This window comes from Panthera uncia (genome assembly GCF_023721935.1).
Source record: "Panthera uncia isolate 11264 chromosome A1 unlocalized genomic scaffold, Puncia_PCG_1.0 HiC_scaffold_16, whole genome shotgun sequence".
Lineage (NCBI taxonomy): Eukaryota > Metazoa > Chordata > Mammalia > Carnivora > Felidae > Panthera > Panthera uncia.
The window spans coordinates 11,655,473-11,674,318 of NW_026057576.1; the positions used below are offsets into that span (position 1 = coordinate 11,655,473).

Below are 18,846 nucleotides of genomic sequence, written 5' to 3' on the forward strand. Positions count from 1 at the left end.
CAGAGATGACTCCATACCTGGTGGGACTTGCGGTCCTGTGACCCCAAACTTCCTTCCAAGTCTAAGATTCTCTTTCTGATTAGGTTGGGATACCAGGCTGATAAAGACACATGATTAGTACCTGGGTCACTATCAGCTGCAAAGGATGGAACCCACCCTGGCTGGTTTAAGCAGAGAAGGGATTTGGACTTGCAAGGACATTAAGTCACTCACAGAAAGGGATACATTTCAAAGCACAATGGAGGCTGAGCTTCAGGGAACAGGAAACCACTCCCACTCCTGTTGCTGCCAAGAGTCGTCACCCAGATGGAGTGGATGCCCGCTGGAAATGATCTCAGACTCGGCTCCCCTCTCCCCTCTCCCCTTCCTTCGCTCCTTCCTTCCTTCCTTTCTGTGCCGCTTGCGTCCATTCCTCAACTCTGTGTTTGTTCTTTCTTTCTTTTTTGATATTGCTTTCCTAAGAATACGAGTTCCATGTTCAGAATTTCTCTTTATATTCCCTCTCTTTGGGACATAAAAAGAATTGAAAAGAAGAGGTAGGGAGATTAGTGCTTGTTTCCATTCATACAGCATCACTTTACCCCCTGGTACTACACTACTGAGTTAATCCTTAGGTGATGACTTAGCCCACCTTCTCCTTTGTTTCCTTTTTTTTTTTTTTTTTCTGCCTCAGAAGTGAGGGATGGGCAGAAAGTATTTACAAAGGAAAAATAAAAGGAAAAAAAAAAATCCCCTCCTTCAATTCCATGCCTCAGAGGTGGGACGCATTTGGCATATCTTCAGCCAGGAGATTAAAAAAAGAACTCTAAATTTGTAACATAATTTATGTAAATTTCCCCTATTGAAGGGCATTGGGGATTTTCCTATTGTCTTTGGTCACACACAGTGTTACCAGGCATTTGTTCACATGTATCTTCACCCATCTGTTGCTCTATGGCTGTAGGATAGAGTCCTTGAAGTGGCATTTCTGAATTAGAAGGTGTGGGCACGTGTATTTTTTATAGATAATGACAAATTACGCTCCTCCAAAGTTGCAATATTTATACATTTATCAGTAGTATATGAATGTACACATTTTCTAACACTAAATGTGATTTTTTCCCCCTGCTTTTAGGTGAAAAATGGTTATCTCTTTTAACAATTTTCTTTTGTTGTCTATTAGTTTGATCATTCTTATTTGCTTATGTTTATTGGGAATTTTAATTTTTTCCTTTATGACATGCCTATTCACATTTTTTGATGATTTTCACATTGAGTCTATTGCCTTATTTACGTATTCATTTACAGAGACTCTATGGATCACAGCTATTACCTCTGCAGATATTTTCTTCCAGATATGTCATTTGTCTCTAATTCTCAGTAGTGTCTTTGATCACTCAGTGAACGTTGTCAGTCTTTTCCTTTATGTTGTCTGGGTTTTGTTTCATGCTGGAAAAGGCTTTCTTCACTACGACATTGTAAACAAGGTCTCTTGCATTTTTCTAGTATTTTTACACATTATTTCACTTTGTTAACTAGTCGCTTAGGAATATTTTGTTATTATGGTGTAAATTTGGAATCTAACTTTATTATTATTTTTTCAAATGAATGGTCATTTTCACCAATTTAAAAAAATCACCCCCTCCATTTTAGCTTATGTTAAACTATTGTAAAATTATTATATCTATGGATCTATCTATCCATCCAGAGCTGTTTTATGTATTCCAGTATGTTTTACTATTTTTGTAAATGCTTATTTATTTTTTGAGAAACAGACACAGAGCACAAGCAAGGGAGGGGCAGAGAGAGAAAGAGAAAGAGAGAGAGAGAGACAGAATCTGAAGCAGGCTCCAGGCTCTGAGCTGTCAGCACAGAGCCCAACGCGGGGCTCAAACCCATGAACCGTGGGATCATGACCTGAGCCAAAGACAGATGTTTAACTGACTGAGACACCTAGGTGCCCCTGTTTTACTATTTTTTTCACTATCCCAGTAATACATTGCTTCCCTTATAGTAGTGAAAATTCTTCCTTTCACAATTTTTGACTGCTCTTGCACAATTTACATTTCTTCTCTGACACTGAATATTTTTTATGTTTATAATATATCTGATTTTTTTCTCCTGTCTGTTCTTTGTGTGCTTTGCCGACTTAAGCATGTTGAGTTTGAGATGGGAGCTTGAAATTTCCTGGTTGGAATGCAGGGCAGGCACTGTAGGTATGGAGTGGGAGCAGAGGCAGATCACGGCAGAGATTCCAATTTGTGAATCACCCTCACAACCGCAACGAAGGAATAGATGAGCTCTCAGAAGAAGGATGTTGGGAGAGAGATGGATGGAGGGCCAAGGACTAGGAGATGGGGATGGTAAATAAGGGGAGAGGTGTCAAGTGAGGATCACAAAAGTCACACCATAGAAAAGAAATTATAAAGATCAAAATGCCCAGGCTACATAGAGGTTCTTGTTGAAAAGAAGAAGACTTTCAGGTTCTCTGTTTAGAGGGAGATGGCCCAAATAGTGTGGGTTCAACATCAGCACTGTTGGCTGAGGATTTGTAGGCAACTCAGCTGTCACTCGGTCAAGGGCTCAGACCCTACATCCAAATCGTATTAGTTACACTAAAGAGTGATATATTTTCTGCCATTTTTCCATGCTAGTGATATATTCCAACTAATTAATTCACTTTCTGCTTCAATCAATTCCCCTGGTGACTCAGGACATCAATTCAAGCCTGTGGCCAGGGGCAGAGGGACAATCATTGAGTAGACCAAACGATGCTAATTGGGCCCATCCAACTCTGAACCATTGGCCTTGGTCCTAGCCAACAACAGAGACTGGCCATATGCAAAGAAACAGCAAATTCCATTTCGTAATGTATGAGAAGTACAGCTATACATCTCAGTGAGAAACAGGTCATAATATTGTGAAAACACAGGCATTTAGACAACCTGAAGTACTATATCAAATATTTGAGATAAATGTGGTTTAGATAGTTACTTTAAAAATGCATGCTATGGAGCCTTAATCTTGCTGGTCAGCGATATTTTAATCATCTTTTGTTGACTCTTCAGGAAGTTCCCTATGGTGGCTTTGACTTTTTTTCATAGTCCTCCAGCTTGCTCCCTCTTGGCAGCTGCCCTAGCCTCCTACTGTACTAGAAGACAGAAACCATTAGTGTTAAGTTTCATGGCATTCCCCTGCCCACCGCCATCAGCCTGTCACCTCAAAATATATGTGTATGCCTTCGTTTCTGCCTCCAACTCTGTCTGTAGCTGTACCTACCTTTCTTCTTTTCTTCTCTCAAGAAGATATAATCCTTCCTCACTTTGGACCAAAATGTATTGACTTGATATTTCCTTTAATTTGCATACAAATTTAAATGTCAGATAATGTTGAAAGGTTTTATTGTGAAATCACCAAACCTCCTGATTTTGCCCCTTTCAACTCTTCCAGTTGTTTTTTCTTGGTATTTCACCACACAGTTAAAAATGATGTGTATGTACCCCCTTTCTCTTGAGGCATTGATACAATTGCCCAATACAGTTATAATCATAATTCTCTATTACATTCATATAAAGTATAAATAAGTAAAAGTCATTCACAGTGGAGCCAAGTAGTGTACTATAACTTTTCCTTTATCATACAACTTTTAATTTTTTTTTCCTAAGGAAGGGATTACCTCATTTTTTTTCTTTCTTTGAGTGTGGTTCTGATGCTTGTTTTGTCTCCTTAGATTGTGTTTGGTTGTTTTTGCCTTCTAGCATGTAATTTTGTAATGTTTTGTTGAACACCGGACATGATCTATGTGGTCAAAGGAACCGAGAGGTTTGATTGTGAGGTTTTACTTTACTCTGGCTAGGAGTCAGGCTGTGTTTTCCGTTTGCCGTAGCTGTGGTATCAGAAGCTAAAATTTCTTCCAGTGTCTTTGTTATTTGTCTCTCTTATCATCTTTCATTTTTTTCTAGAAACTTCTTTTGTTTTAAAATTTTTTAATGTTTATTTATTTTTGAGAGAAAGAGAGACAGAATGTGAGCTGGGGAGGGGCAGAGAGAGAGGGAGACACACAATCCGAAGCAGACCCCAGGCTCTGAGCTGTCAGCACAGAGCCCGACATGGGGCTCGAAATCATGAACTGGGAGATCATGACCTGAGCTGAAGTTGGACGCTCAACCGACTGAGCCACCCAGGCGCCCATAGAAACTTCTTAGAGTCTGAGGCTCACAGTACTGTTGCTTATAATCCCCTGTTATTATACAGGAGTCCTTTGATGTGGCGGTAAGGTGTGGGGGGAAGGGGAATCATTCTGTAGTCCCATGACCGGGTCTCCATCTGTTACTGAACCTGATTTGGATATATCTCTTCCTCCATGTCAAAAGCTAGTGGGAGCTGAAGTTGGGTATTTCCTGTCTCCTAGGATGGTTAGGCATTGGTAACCCCCGAGTTGGTTAGCTCTGGTAAAGCAGTTTGAGAGCAGGTCTTATTAAGGAGAACTGAGAGGTATGAGCTGTTTCAGAATTGTTACTTTTCCCTCCTCCTGTCAGAAGCAGGAGATGCCTTTTCTCCTGTCTTCACAGTGAGAATCTTGCAGGGCTGGTGGAGGCAAATTTCACAGAAGTGTGGGGGGCCCCTTCAGAGTTTTAAACTCCCAAGCTTGTTCACACTGAATCTTCAGCTATCAATTACAGCTTAAAGGTTGCTGCCTCAAAGAAGAATTGTTGATTTTCAATTTGTTCAAGGTTTTTCTTGTTGTGAGGATGGGAGTCCTGACTTCTAAGCTTTTTACATGTCAGCCTAGAAACCTGAAATCCTTCACTTTGAATTTCTTGCTAAGCTTTCATATTTACTCCGAAAACCCTATGAAATCTCTCTCAACAAAGTTTATAAGATATCTACCTTTGGTGCATGTGTTTTGTTTCCTGGAGACATCCCCCTTGAAGCCCTCTGTTCTCCCGCTTCCGTCTGGAATGCTTGAGCTCTAAATTGGCTAAGTCCTGAAGCTTCCTTTTGCTACAGTCTTACAAATTCCCTTCATGTTTTATCTGCCTTCTTACCTCTGTTTCATGCAACTCATGTTTTCTCCTTTTTTGGCTTACTTCCTTGTGTTAGTGGAGCACATATTTTCATAGCTTGGGAAAAAAGATACATTGAAAGCATCTTTTAAAAGATCTTTAGGGGCGCCTGGGTGGTGCAATCGGTTAAGCACTCAGCTCTTGATCTCGGCTCAGGTCATGATTTCACAGTTTGTGAGTTCAAGTCCTGCTTTGGTCTCTGTGCTGATGGTGCAGAGCTTGCCTGGGATTCTGTCTCTCCTTCTCTCTGCCCCTCCCCTGCTTATCCTCCCTCCCTCCCTCTCTCTCTCTCTCTCTCAAAATAAATAAATAAACTTATTTTTTTTAATTAAAAAAAAGATCTTTCTCCTATTTTCTAATGCTTTATTTTTCTTACTAGTTTTAAAGGTATTTTCTTATTTTCCAATACTTGTACCAAATTTAAAGTCTTATTTTTATTTGGCATATTTTTAACTTCCAAGAGTTCTGTTTTGGATCTCTATTGTTCCTATTTATTCTTATCCTGTTCTTGTACCATAGATGCAAAATCTTATCTTACTTGAAAATATTAAAGACACTTTTGACTCTTGCATGAGGAGTTTTCCTTTATATATCTGGTGTTTCTTGGCTGTTCTTTTATATTCAAGAATGAGTCACTATAAAGCTGTCTGGAAGCTTTATGTGCAGAGGCAGGGCTTGTGGCAGAGAGAGCTTTACTGCCAGCTGCTCTGATGGAGTCCTGGAGCCAGCTTGGCGAAAAGGGTTGCGGGTCCCACTCTTGCTATGCAGAATTTGATCTACTTTCCTAATTGCCCCACCCGTGCTCTTCTCCAAATGTGCTGTCCCCAAAGCTGCTGCCTCCTTGGATCCATTTCTTCAGAGAGAATAAGTTCCCTGTAGGGCTAGAGAATGGGTGGTGCCAGACTGTGTTAAGAGTGGAAAATTGGAATAATTGATCCCGTTTTCAGGCCTCCAGCTGCCTGTTCCTTTCATAGTATCTCAGACCTTGAGCCTTTCTGGAGCGATGCCAGGCGAATCATCTTGTTTCTCATACATATCCTCCTCAGCTAATTTCACAGACCAGTCCTTCATTTTCCTTTCCTTTCCATATACCTCACTCAATTTCAGTGAAAGCAGATATGCCTTTCATCCTCTTCATATTGAGGGTAGTTTTGAGAGAAAGGGAGCAAGGTATCTATTTTTTTTTTAATGTTTATTTATTTTGAGAGAGAGGAGAGAGAGAGAGAGAGAGAGAGAGAGAGATAGCATGAGTGCAGGAGGGGCAGAGAGAGGAAGAGAGAATCCCAAGCTGGCTCCCCACTATCAGCACAGAGCCCGACATGGGGCTCCATCCCACGAACCGTGAGACCATGACCTGAGCCGAAGACAAGAGTTTGGAGCTTTACCAGCTGAGCCACCCAGGGACCCCCGGGGAATAAAGACATCTTGACTCCAGCAACTCAGTGCCCTCAGCCCCTGGTGCCTTGCTTCTTGCTTCTAGATATAAGCCTTGTGTCAGAACATGTTTAATTGGGGTGTAAATTAGTTCCAGACTATGGAGGCAGCAGTGTCACTTAGAAGGACACGGTGGGGAGGGGGAGGAGGTGCAGGATTCAAGCCCTCAGGCTCCCTCTGCTCAGAAGAGATGGAACCATCCAGAAATGCTCAGTTTCCATAGGCTACAGAAGCAGCCAGAGCCCAATCTAGTGTCTCCATGAGGTACTTCAGCTCTAGAGAGTTTGGCAGGGCTTCAGCTTCCCAGGAACCCATTTGCTGGCGTCTTGAAGCCTTCATAGAGTTCTCTTTGTCACCTTGGTAGTAGCTTTTGGTCCACTGCCCTGGGGCACTTGCATAGGCTGCCTTCTCCATCTTTTGAGCTTTCCAGCTGCATGCTTTTGTTTCTGTGGTCTTTTTATGGTCTCCCTGTTTATTTTGCTGGGACCTTAAAAGTCTAGAATCATCTACTATAGATCATAGCTGGTGCTGCACAGTATTTTGCTTCATCGAAAAGATGAACTCCCGGACTCCCAATTCTCCTTCTCCTTGACCTTTCCTCCTCTATGCACAAACAGGTGCAGACCTCCTCACCTTGAAAAAGTTTCTCTGTACTCTGTGAACCCCCCAAGTGACCATCTTCTTGCACTCCTTCCACTGGCCAACTCCTCAGACGAGGAGGTACAGACGGCCTTTATCTCCTCGCCTCCCACACTCTCTGATGCTTCACACCGCAGTCCAGCTTGAGCCCTCTTTAGTTGTCTTTTCTCAACAAATTTGATCATCTCTCCTTTTTGAAGTGCTCCTCTCCTTAGCTTGAAACGCACATTATCCTGGGACCTCCCCTGTGGGTTTTTTTTCTTTTCTTCTCCTTTCTTATGCCACCACCTCTCCTCATAGATGGATACCCTTACCAACAGTCAGCCCTTGGCTTTTGGTTGTTTCTTCTGGAACACCCTTATCTTATCTGCCATCCCAGCATCAGAATGTCTGGTCCAAATCTCCAGGCTGCATCTGCCCTTTTAGTCTATTTCCCTGCACAAATAGGTGTTTTTACCACAAATACACTGTGAGCCCTCTTTTCTTCATGTTTTGCTTTTCTACTATCCTTGCCTCCAGATCTCCTCGTAAATTTTATTCTGTAAACCCCAAATATTGTCACATTTCTTATGAAATTAAAAAAAAATTTTTTTAATGTTTATTTTTGAGAGAGAGAGAGAGACAGACTGTGAGTGGGGGAGGGGCAGAGAGAGAGAGGGAGACACAAAATCCGAAGAAGGCTCCAGGCTCTGAGCTGTCAACACAGAGCCCGACGTGGGGCTCGAGCTCACAAACTGTGAGATGATGACCTGAGCTGAATTCTGGCACTTAACTGACGGAGCCACCCAGGTGCCCCTCTTATGAAACTTTTCCATCCAATTCAAAATAGGATAATTTCTCTTTCCTCTGAATTCCTGGAACGGGTATCATGTGTGTCATTTGTGAACACTCAACAACATATTATCAACATTCTTTATCCTGTTTCTCCAATGCAGTATTGTCTTTGAAGGCAGGGTGAGGGGTCAGCTACGATTTGAAGTCTTCAGCTCCTCATGGTTGCTTTGCCCATGGTTGCTACTCAGAGAGATTGTTGGTGACGATATCCATTCCTCCCCATAGAGGCTGAATGTTGTGGCTGAGGAGCTGAGAGCTTGTGAGGTTGGGGTTGTGTTTGGGCCCATGGAGGTCAGTGGACTTCCTTCTGCTCCCTTGCCTGGCATGGGCTGACAGAGCACACAGAGAAGGACTGACTTATAAGAAGGGACTGAAGGGTGAAGGAATGTGGATGATGGGTGGCTTGAGAACCACCTTGTGGTTGTTGAAAATCATCACCGTGACAGATCTCAGTAAGTAAATGTTAAAATTTCCCTTCCTTGGATGCATCAATAACTTCACCTTCATATTCAAAGCACAGCAAGTAATTAATCTCTTGTTTGCCAGAGAACAAAGCACTAAATGAAACCCACATTTTAGAATTCGAAGGTGGCTGTGAAAGACGAGAACCAAAATAAAACTGAACAAATGAGGGGCAATGCGAGCAGTTACTCACACTTCAGGAACCCGCCGGTCAATAACCACAAACAGAAACTTGATAAACAGCAAGTTCTGGAAATAAACCTTAATTATCATGAATGTTCATCGTCGAGTTAAATTAACTATCACCTGGGAATATCTCTGCAAATGCGGGAGCCTTTGATGTCCAACTTAGGAGAGATGAACTTCAAATGTGAGCATTAATCAACTTGGTCATTCTTTTTAGCCACGGCTCCAAAAAAAAAAAAAACCAACAAAAAAACAAAACAAAACAACAACAACAAAAAACCACTTCTCTCTCTCTTTTTAAACTGTTGGTTAAATAAAAGTAGCAATAAATACAATCTGCCCTGAACAGACCATACATCAATAAGTGAACACTTAGCCTAAGCTACTTTTCCATGAGACCCATGATGCATTTCTAATTGAAACTTAACAAGCTACGATCCAGCAAATGTTCTAGTCGTCAGCTCTAGAAGGGAAATGTGGTCCTGCATGCAGACATAAATGCTTTTTGATTTAGTGGGGAGCGAGTGTGCCTGCACAGTTGTGTGGTATAATTTTTTTAACTGCTTAAGTGTCACTGTTTGTTATTTCACATTTATTGAAAAATGTAAATGCCACATGTAAAAGAATAGCAGTATGTCTTGTTCCAGTCCGGTGGCTTAATCTTACTAATCACGATAATATATGCTAGCTGGAGTTGGGAATATTTAATAAAATATTGGAATAAATTTATTGTGCTAACATTTAAAGGAAATTAATAAAAGCACCTGCATTTGCAATGTTCAAAACTTCACCAATTTTAAATGTGTAAGAAACAGCACAGGGATGATCATCCCACAAGAACAGACGTACTCATACCTCGGCGGAGATCTTAGTCATTCAGCACAGGCACAGGTGTGCTGGGAGTGAGTCCCACGGTACTGGAGGGGGAGGGAGATATTTGCAGGATCTTACATTTGTCTGCGTTTTCTGTGATGGAGTCATCTGTGTACACATTTTTACGTTTGCATTTCACAGGCCTCAAAGGTGGCAGAGCAGACACAGACATCTGCATTTTACATGTGAGAATCTTAAGCCTTGGAGAAGAGATGGTTCCAAGATCACAGAGGTGGAGCCCAGGTCGCTCCACTCGCCACCAGATGGACATCAGTTATTTGTAGGTCATGTATACACATCTTCAAATGGATACTGTGTCCCCACAACCTGTCAAAAGGGCTCTCTCTCAACTGGGTTGAAGTCACCAATCTCTTTTGTTGTAGTGGGTGGGAGTGGTTGCTTGGGCTAAATCCCTCCTCCCCTTTCCCTTCTCCGTTCAAGAGGCATTGGTGGGACCCTGGGACCCTGGGCTCCAGCAGAGCTGCGTGCAAAACTTTACACAGATAAGTGACTTGCTAAGTCAGAGCTGAAAGCTAAACCGTGATTATTCATAAAAGGATTTTTTTTTTAAATAGGTAAATAACAGTTACTCAAAGTTGAAACCTTGGTACTTCGTTTTTTCTTAAAAAACAAAAATGTGTAATAAGAACAATCAAAACTGTCGTGACAGGAACTCGCCACCTTTCCCTTCCTTTGGGCCGTGGGCAAGAAATTCTGCAACGTCTAACTCAACGACCGGTGCTGGTTTGAAATGGTTACAAGATAACCGTATGAGGGAGAGTAAAGCAAAGTGTCAATGCAACCCACGCGTCTCCTTTGTCTTCCTTGAAGGCTTTCTACTCGGGTCCCTGGGGACCGACCCTCCGTCCCTGCACATCCCTGCTCTCCCTAAAGACTCTAAGAAAGTCCGCCACCAGTCGCTGTCTCAAGGCATTCCGAGTTCCCACCTGGCTTTCCCCACCTTACCCTCCCAATCGGTTTCAGGCAAACGGCTCTAACAATGTCGGCCTAAAGCTGTTCTCGGCCTTCGAGTGGAGGCCACGAGAAAGCAGGTGCTCCCCCACCGCCGGGCTCCGGGAGGGCAGGCAAAGAGCCCGCGCTGAGCTCGGGGAAAGTTGGTGGGCCGCCTTCCCTCCTCGACGAACACCCGCTCCGTGGCTTCTCCCAGGGGAAAGAGAAGGTGGCCGGGAGGCCGCTTGCGTCGCCAAACATCCCCCCGCGCTCCTGGGAGCAGCGAAGGACAGGTGCCTTTTCTCCGACGTCCCCGAGAGGCGCCCGCTGCACCTCGCTCGCTGCCGCGCCCCCTCCGCGGCACGCGCTCGCCCTCTGCGCCCCGCGCCCTCCCCATTCCCGGGAGCGGGGAGGCTCCGGCTCGCAGGTAATTATTGCCAGCGGGGCCCGGCGGGGAAGCGGGGGTGGGCGCGGCGGCAGGGGCGGGCGGCGCGGCGGGGCGCGGGCATAAAGGGGCGCGGCGCGGTGCGGCGCCCCAGCGCCCGGCTCCCGCGAAGCATGCCCGCCCGCGCCCCGCCGCGCCGCCCGCGGCCTCTGCCGCTTTCGCTGCTGCTGCTGCTGCTGGGCCTAGGCGGCCGCCGCCTGCGCGCCGAGCCCGGCGACGGGGCGCAGACCTGGGCCCGCTTCGCGCAGCCTCCGGCCCCCGAGGCCGCCGGCCTCCTCCACGACACCTTCCCCGACGGCTTCCTCTGGGCCGTGGGCAGCGCCGCCTACCAGACGGAGGGCGGCTGGCGGCAGCACGGCAAGGGCGCGTCCATCTGGGACACGTTCACCCACCACCCCCCGGCGCCCTCCGGCGCCCCCCCGGTAGCCCGCCCGCCGTCGGGCGCCCCGTCGCCGTCCCCGCCCGCTACCGGGGACGTGGCCAGCGACGGCTACAACAACGTCTTCCGCGACACGGAGGGGCTGCGCGAGCTCGGGGTCACCCACTACCGCTTCTCCATCTCGTGGGCGCGGGTGCTCCCCAATGGCAGCGCGGGCGCCCCCAACCGCGAGGGGCTGCGCTACTACCGGCGCCTGCTGGAGCGGCTGCGGGAGCTGGGCGTGCAGCCCGTGGTCACCCTGTACCACTGGGACCTGCCCCAGCGCCTGCAGGACGCCTACGGCGGCTGGGCCAACCGCGCCCTGGCCGACCACTTCAGGGATTACGCCGAGCTCTGCTTCCGCCACTTCGGCGGCCAGGTCAAGTACTGGATCACCATCGACAACCCCTACGTGGTGGCCTGGCACGGCTATGCCACCGGGCGCCTGGCCCCTGGCGTCCGGGGCAGCGCGCGGCTCGGGTACCTGGTGGCGCACAACCTCCTCCTGGTGAGTTCGAGGGGCCGGGCAGAGGGCCACGCGGGGAAAGGGCCTCTGGAGATGCCAGGGGCGAGTGGGGGGCCGAGCCTTCAGCCTAGAGGAAGTTCCATTTGAACACATTCCTGAAGTCACCTAGGGTTGGCATCTTGGTGGGGGGGGGGGGAGCTGAGCAGCTGGGGCTTTCCTGGGAAGCCAGACATTTGGGAACGGGGAGAGAAAAAGGAAAGTTCCTTTCTCTGGGTGTATGGGAATCCCTAGAGGTAAGGAGGGGACGATTTCCCAATAGTAGCTAAGGGGAGAGTGAGGAGGGTGGATGAAAGAAACAGGTTTGTTAGGAAGAAGTGCAGGTGGCATTAGTCTCTGCTAGTTTGTGGAGATGTCATGGGTTCAGTGTTACTCCAGTAAGATCTGTGGGGTGTGTGTGTGTGTGTGTGTGTGTGTGTGAGACAGAGAGAGAGACAGAGAGAGAGAGAGAGAGACCCATGTTCACAGTGCAGCAGATGCAAAGGTCTCAAAATGGCATCTCCTGGAGAACTGAGCTTAAACTGTCTTTGGAAGTTCTTTCTATGGCAGGCAGAACTGCGCCCATCAACCATACTAATCATCAGGGCAGTGAAGACCCCTTGGACAATCTTAAACAGGGCTGTAGCCGTAAAAATACAGAAGCAACTACAGGATGATCTAGATTGTGCCCTACAACAACAGTATTCCCAAGATCCTTTCTCCGATTCAGAGGACTCCTTGGTGATGAGATGATCACTAGCCTGACGAAATTGATTTTGACACCCCTGTGCAGAAGGCTTAGTACATCCTGACAGCAGGAGTTCTTGATATGCCATGATCGGGTTGTCTCTCAGTTCTTCTTCCTAGTTCTTCACTCAGTGCTCAAGATTAGGTCCCACTGATTTGAGGGTTCCTTTATGATAATGTCAGTCGTTGGCACATTTTGTACAGAGTTTTATACCATGAGAGAAAGAGGTTTTTTTCTGTATATGTGCAAACATTTTAATAAAAGTGTTTACATGTCTGACTTCTCGTACTCTATTTTGGTGACTAGTGGGCTTACGGAAGACCTATTTTAAATTGAGAATTAAGCCATAGATTTTGAACAAATTCAAGATGAAAACCACTTCTACACACTTTTCATGGAAGCCACTGAGGCAGAACAGGACTGGGGTTGTTGAGGTGACTAAGCACTCTGAGCTCCTGGTAATGTTGTAATAATGGCTAAATAAGATTGGATGTCAGCTCCTGTGTGCTACCACGGGGCACAGAAGAATGTTGGATTTGTTTGACAACAAAATTGTGATTTCAGATTGATACATATTCTTCTCGTTAAGATACTTTAGGGCAATAGTAAGAAACTTTATCAGTCTGTCAATTCTTTAAGGAACCAAAATACCTTAAACACCACCTGTTCATTGTTGGTGATGGAAAATGTATGGGAAGAAATGGTCCCTCTTTTGAAGAGAACAGAAGCAAATTTTAGTTCATACCAGAAACAAACAAGAAATTTGTAGACCAGTTGGAAGATCCGATCGACCATTCCTGCAAAATCACTGCTTTAGATTTAAATCATACAAGTTCTATTTTTAGAGTGCATGTATTAAACTCTGTATGTATACAAAAAGTCATCAGTTTTTATTGCAGTGACTTACGTGATCCTTTCACGTATAAAATCAGGACTGGGGACTGAAGGAGCTTTCTAGTAGACTGGTATTTGAAATGGTAAACATGCTTTTTTTTTGATCCTTGTTCCCACTCTTGGCCCTCTGATTAACTTTTCAGTTATATTTTTGTGTCTTTACACACAAAAAACTTGACAAACACTAACCATCCTTCCCAGAAACACAGTGGACTTTGTATTCATAAGAAATTAGTTAGCAGGTGGACATTTGGTTTTGCTGAGGCTGCAAACAAAATGCTAGTAGCTGTAAAATATTAATTTTGCTTTCAAATTTCTTTGGTTTGGAATGTAGCCATTCTTACATACTATGAAGAGGTAACTTGTCGTTATCAAAAACAATAGCTTAATTTTATCATATGAGATATTTTCATTGTGTTTTCAATGTTCTTTCTTGGTGGCTGTGTTAGGGAGAGGAAGGTAGGGAAGTTTGGACCTTATTTGAAAAGGTAAGACATATTGTGCATATATGGATAATAGAACATTTCAGCGAGGGCTTAGATATTGCTGTTAAGGTCACTAAGCCCCTAGCATATTCTTTTGCATTTGGGGATCTGATGCTGGTGAAGGAGCAAAGTGGCCAGCACCCCTTCCCTGCCCCATTGTGTGCTTCCACTAATTTGCAGACTAAAGAGACCCCCACCCCCCGGGGAAACTGGGGATTTGAACCAACCTTCTCTCCTAGCCGCCCACCCTCACCCCTGCGCTAACCCCGAGTTCAAGAATCCAAGAATCGTTGTCTGATGGCCTGGAGGACAGGAGGCAGGTCAAACAAACAGCAGGTTGAATAATGGAGGGTTCTGCTCAAAATGGAAGTCTCCATATTCTTTTGGGTTCCTGGTACTGAGATAAACCTTGAAAAAATTGTGTGTGTGTGTGTGTGTGTTTAAAAGAGAGCCAGAGTCAGAGACTGGGAGAAACGGAACTAAAAGGTTTTCCCCAGAGAGCTCTAGGACCCCGGGTTGTTTTGCTCATCTGAGTGTAACCCAGAAAGAGGACACACCTTTTCTCTGTGACTTATAGAGAGACCGCTATACCTTCACAGCTCCTGATGTCCCCTGAAAAACTAGCATTGAGGCCTGTAGTTGGGGTTCTGGCCCCAGCAGTGCCTCTGAGTTTTTATTCTGCCCATGGGTTTCTGAGAGGGCCAGGACCGAGCTGAAGGTACGCGTGGGCCTCCCATGTGGGAGTCTTGCAAATGTTTGTACAGGGAACCTGTGGAAAAAGACACTTTCTTTCACTTAGGACGTGGGACTAGGCGAGAATACTTGGGATGCTAATGGGTGGTACAGACACGATTGGCATCGAGCAGGCTATGCGTTAACATCAAAGCTCACATCTTAGCCGATCTGTCTGCAGCATTTGTCTAGACACTGTTCTCTTTCTTGACACACTTCCTCAACTTGACTCTTTTGCTTCCCCTCTCAGCTCACTGGAGATTTCCGTGTCCTCCTCACCTTGCCTCTAGATATTGGAGGGCCCAGGGCTCCATCATGGCACCTTTTCTCTAGATTCACTCCAGGTGAACTCTTTGAATGCTCTAGATCCTGATGACTCCAAGTTTGGAGTCTCCAGCCAGAACTTGTGCTCTGAGCTCCAGACGGTCCTGTGCTTCCCATACCCATTATGGCAACTCTGAACTTTCAGTTGGCCGGGCCCCAAGCCTTAACTCTTCCCTTTCTCTCACATCTTACTTGCAATCTATCAACAAATCCTACTGCCCTACCTACCTTCAAAACGTACCCAGAATCCAACCACTTCTCCTTCTATCTGGAGCTACAGATCCAAGTCCCTGTCAGATTCTGCCTGGATAATTGGAATAGACTCGTAGCTGATGCCCTTGCTTATGCCCTTGCGCCCTGTGGTGTTTCATGATGGACATTCTCAAGGATATCGTCCTGTGTGAGCAAGACAAAGTCCCTCATTTATTAAAATCCCACCTTTCCTTGAAGAACCAGTTCACATTTGAACTGGTCTTCCCTTTGGTTCCACACCCAAATGCCGTTATCTTCCTTCCCGGGAACCCCACTGTGCCTCATTTCTGATGCCTTCTACCACACGCCTCCTTCATGTGACCATTTCCTCCTTTCACTGCCCCACTGGCTGGGCAATTCCTTAAGTAAGGAAGTCATATTCACTTGATCTCTCCTAAAGTGCCATCTTGTCCTTGGTAGGTGCTCAGTGAGTGCTCCTGGCCATTTAATAGCCTGACTTTGCCTTTATAATCTGATGCTGCTAGGGTTTTCTTTCTTTGTCAGTCTTTCTAGCCACTCTCCAATGGGACGAGGAGTGCCAAATCCTAACTGTGTAGAAGATCAGCAAGCATAATGGGGCAGAACGTGACATTTTCAGTAAAAATTTAAGGTTCATCAGATTTATGATTCCATTGTAAAGATTACCAAACAATTAAAAACTATAGTCCCTATGCAATATTATGAAGAAGTTTCCAGAATTGGAGGTGGAGGAAATCTGCTGGCTGGCTTTAGTAGTGTGTTGAAGTAGCTTTGTTATCTAGTTGAGTTTTCATTTCCCAAGTAATAGTGGAGCCAATTTATCTGGCAGATACATGCTCAAATTATATATGCCACGTACTTTTGGGAGGCACTTTACCAATTTTCCTCTCGCTGAAATATATTTGCTGCATAGATGGAATAATCAACTGGGTTGAACGTTAAAGTATTTTATAGAATACTGCTGAATTCCTTAGTGTGTTTAATCATAAATAGTTAAAAATATCTCCCAAAGAGCTTGACTCACTCTTCTTTGAATAGCTGACTGAACACGGTGTTTTTTTTTTAAAGGTTACAGTCAAGTCCAAGAAGAATTTTAAGAATAGAAAAAGGACTATAATTTCAAATAATTTCAAAATGGTAGCAATGTTTAATAGTGTTAATAAAAAAGAGGAAAAGTACAAACTACTCAACCTTCAAATAATGTCCACATGTACTTCTTAAGTACAAAGTGAATGAATGTTCAACTGTGTACCTGGCTGTGTAGTTAGTCATGACTTTGGCATATAGAAGTCTTATGAGTTCTATTAAGTGTTCAGACAATATGGTTGCTCTAAGCCAGAATTTTATTATAATTAACTCGTACAAAATGTGCCTTTCTTTCCACGAATGTCATCTTTTCAAGGCACCAGGGAAAGTTTAGGTGTAGGAGGAGAATAGAATACATGCTTAATGGGAGGACAAGAAACAAAGAGTGGATGAGTAAAAATACACGGTGTTAGTGAGTCCTCCAGGGTCCACACCTCCTCAGAAACTCCTAAATTACACTTGTCACTCGTACTTACACAGAGAAGCACCGTCTACCTTTTGTATGCTCCACTTGGTACAAAGTCAATCTGAAGGATCACTCTACTTCTTTGCCGCTCCATCTTGGGACAAACTGTTATTTAGCCTTCAAAGACTCCACGCTGATATTTCCGTTACGTGCTAACAACAGGAAGAGTGGATTGTTTTACTCATTTGTGACTCCTTGAGGTCCCAGACTGTAAGATCATATTTATTTTTCAATTTTTAGTGCTTACCTCACAGAAGAATACGATCGATAGGATTTTTAATGAAGGAATAAATGTAGATGTAAAATCATCTCTGCTTATTTCAGTACGTGTGTCCTTTTTTTCTCTCTTCTAAATTGAATACTTAAAGTCTGTTTTCTCACACAGTGTCTGGGGAGGAGTTTAAAACCGTGAGGAAGAACAGGGAAACAATTCCTGCCCAGATAGGTGTATGACCTTTGTGCATTTCCAGGGCAAATAATACCCGCATTTCATCCAGTGACAAAGAAAGAGGGGAAGGGGAAGAATGTGGCTGTGTAAGTGCCCCACCTGGAGGCTGTACGTCCTTTCTACTCACATCGCGTTGGCAGAATTCAGTCACGTGGTGTAAGGAGCCTGGGACTTATTGTCCCGCTGCATAGCCAGGAGCTCAGCAGATAATTCTAGTTGTGTTGAAACCAGGTGGAACCAGATCTTTCAGGCAACCAGGGGTCTCTGCCACACCGCCTATCTCCCAGGTATATTGTGAGAAGGAAAACAAAATCATAAATGTCAACATGTTTTGAAAAATGGAAAGAACTCTACAGAGGTGAGGTATGAATTTATTGTCAATCACAATAATAAAAAAAGCAAAACCACGAGCTATTTAGGAGAGAGGAATTAGACAAATACTTTAGAAATTGTTGCCCTACTTAACTTCTTCACATGCAACTTATAGCACTCAATGGAACAAAATTTTCACAGTTATTGCAATAGCGTTTGACCAAAGATTATTCAAATCATTTTTGGAATAATCTATTTTACCCAAAACACATTACCAACTACCTTTGTTTGGACCCAGTTTGGTATTTGAAAGAAATATACTCAAGTTTACAACTGCTATAATTTGATATGTTGACCAAACTAAAGATAGCTATTTCGTGAAATTTTGTGGTCTCAGTCTGAGTAGATTTTTTATTGATAACATTATTGTTTAAAGTATAGATGTCAGAACATCATCCATGAACCATTATCTTTGTGGTTTGATGAAATACTCAAAATAAACTAAAAGTTGTGATGTACATTAAGTGAAATACAGTGGTTAAGCAAATACTATTTCCATGCCTGTAGTGCATCTTTATTTGATGGTTAGAAGGTTAGAAATATAGGGGCGCCCGGGTGGCTTTGGCTCAGGTCATGATCTCGCCATTCTCAAGTTTGAGCCCTGCGTCGGGCTCTGGGTTGACAGCTGGGAGCCTCAAGCCTGCTTTGGATTCTGTGTCTCCTCTCTCTCTGCCCCTCCCCTGCTTGTGCGCTCTCTCTCTCTCTCTCTCTCAAACATAAATAAACATTAAAAAAATTAGAAAAAAGGAAAGAAATACAAGGGGCTGGGGAAATCCCAGGTCACATTTCTTCTCAGGACAAACCACTCACAGTGACTCTCCTGGGGTCCTCTAGCTTCTGCTCGACTATTTGCAGGAAGAGGAACTCAGTTCCTCCCAAGTAATCCACTCATTCTCATCTTTTATATTGAGTGGGAAGCCTGTCTCTTCATTTTAGGACTTCAGTACAGGACTTACTCCTGGTTGGCTCTTGGCCTTTCCAAATCTCAAAGAATAAAATGAACTGCTTTTTGATGAGACAGCCTTTCAAATATCTGATAAGGCCACTTTGTTCTTCCTAAGTATTTTCTCTTCATGCTGAAGTCTGCCTCAAGGAGAATTAGAGGAAGCCGGACATTTAGCCAAGGCCCCCTTCTTGGGAGCCTGCCATGTGGCACGCAGGCATGTTGTTGAATTCTGAGAATGCAAATATGACCCTAGAGAGGCCTCTGTATCTTCTCACACTTGAGGATAAGGTCGAGTGGGAGGTGGAAAAGTTGACCCTCCTGTTTC

General features: G+C 44.5%; 1 protein-coding gene across 1 annotated transcript in view; it reads left to right on the plus strand.

Moving 5' to 3' along the window:
- The first annotated feature begins 10,911 nt into the window (after positions 1 to 10,911).
- KL (klotho) overlaps positions 10,912 to 18,846 on the plus strand; it is a 47,730-nt gene continuing 39,795 nt past the window's right edge. Inside the window, exon 1 of the mRNA XM_049646789.1 lies at positions 10,912 to 11,795. Within this exon, the coding sequence (XP_049502746.1) occupies positions 10,983 to 11,795 (813 nt within the window). The 5' untranslated portion in view covers positions 10,912 to 10,982. The remainder of the gene's footprint in view (positions 11,796 to 18,846) is intronic.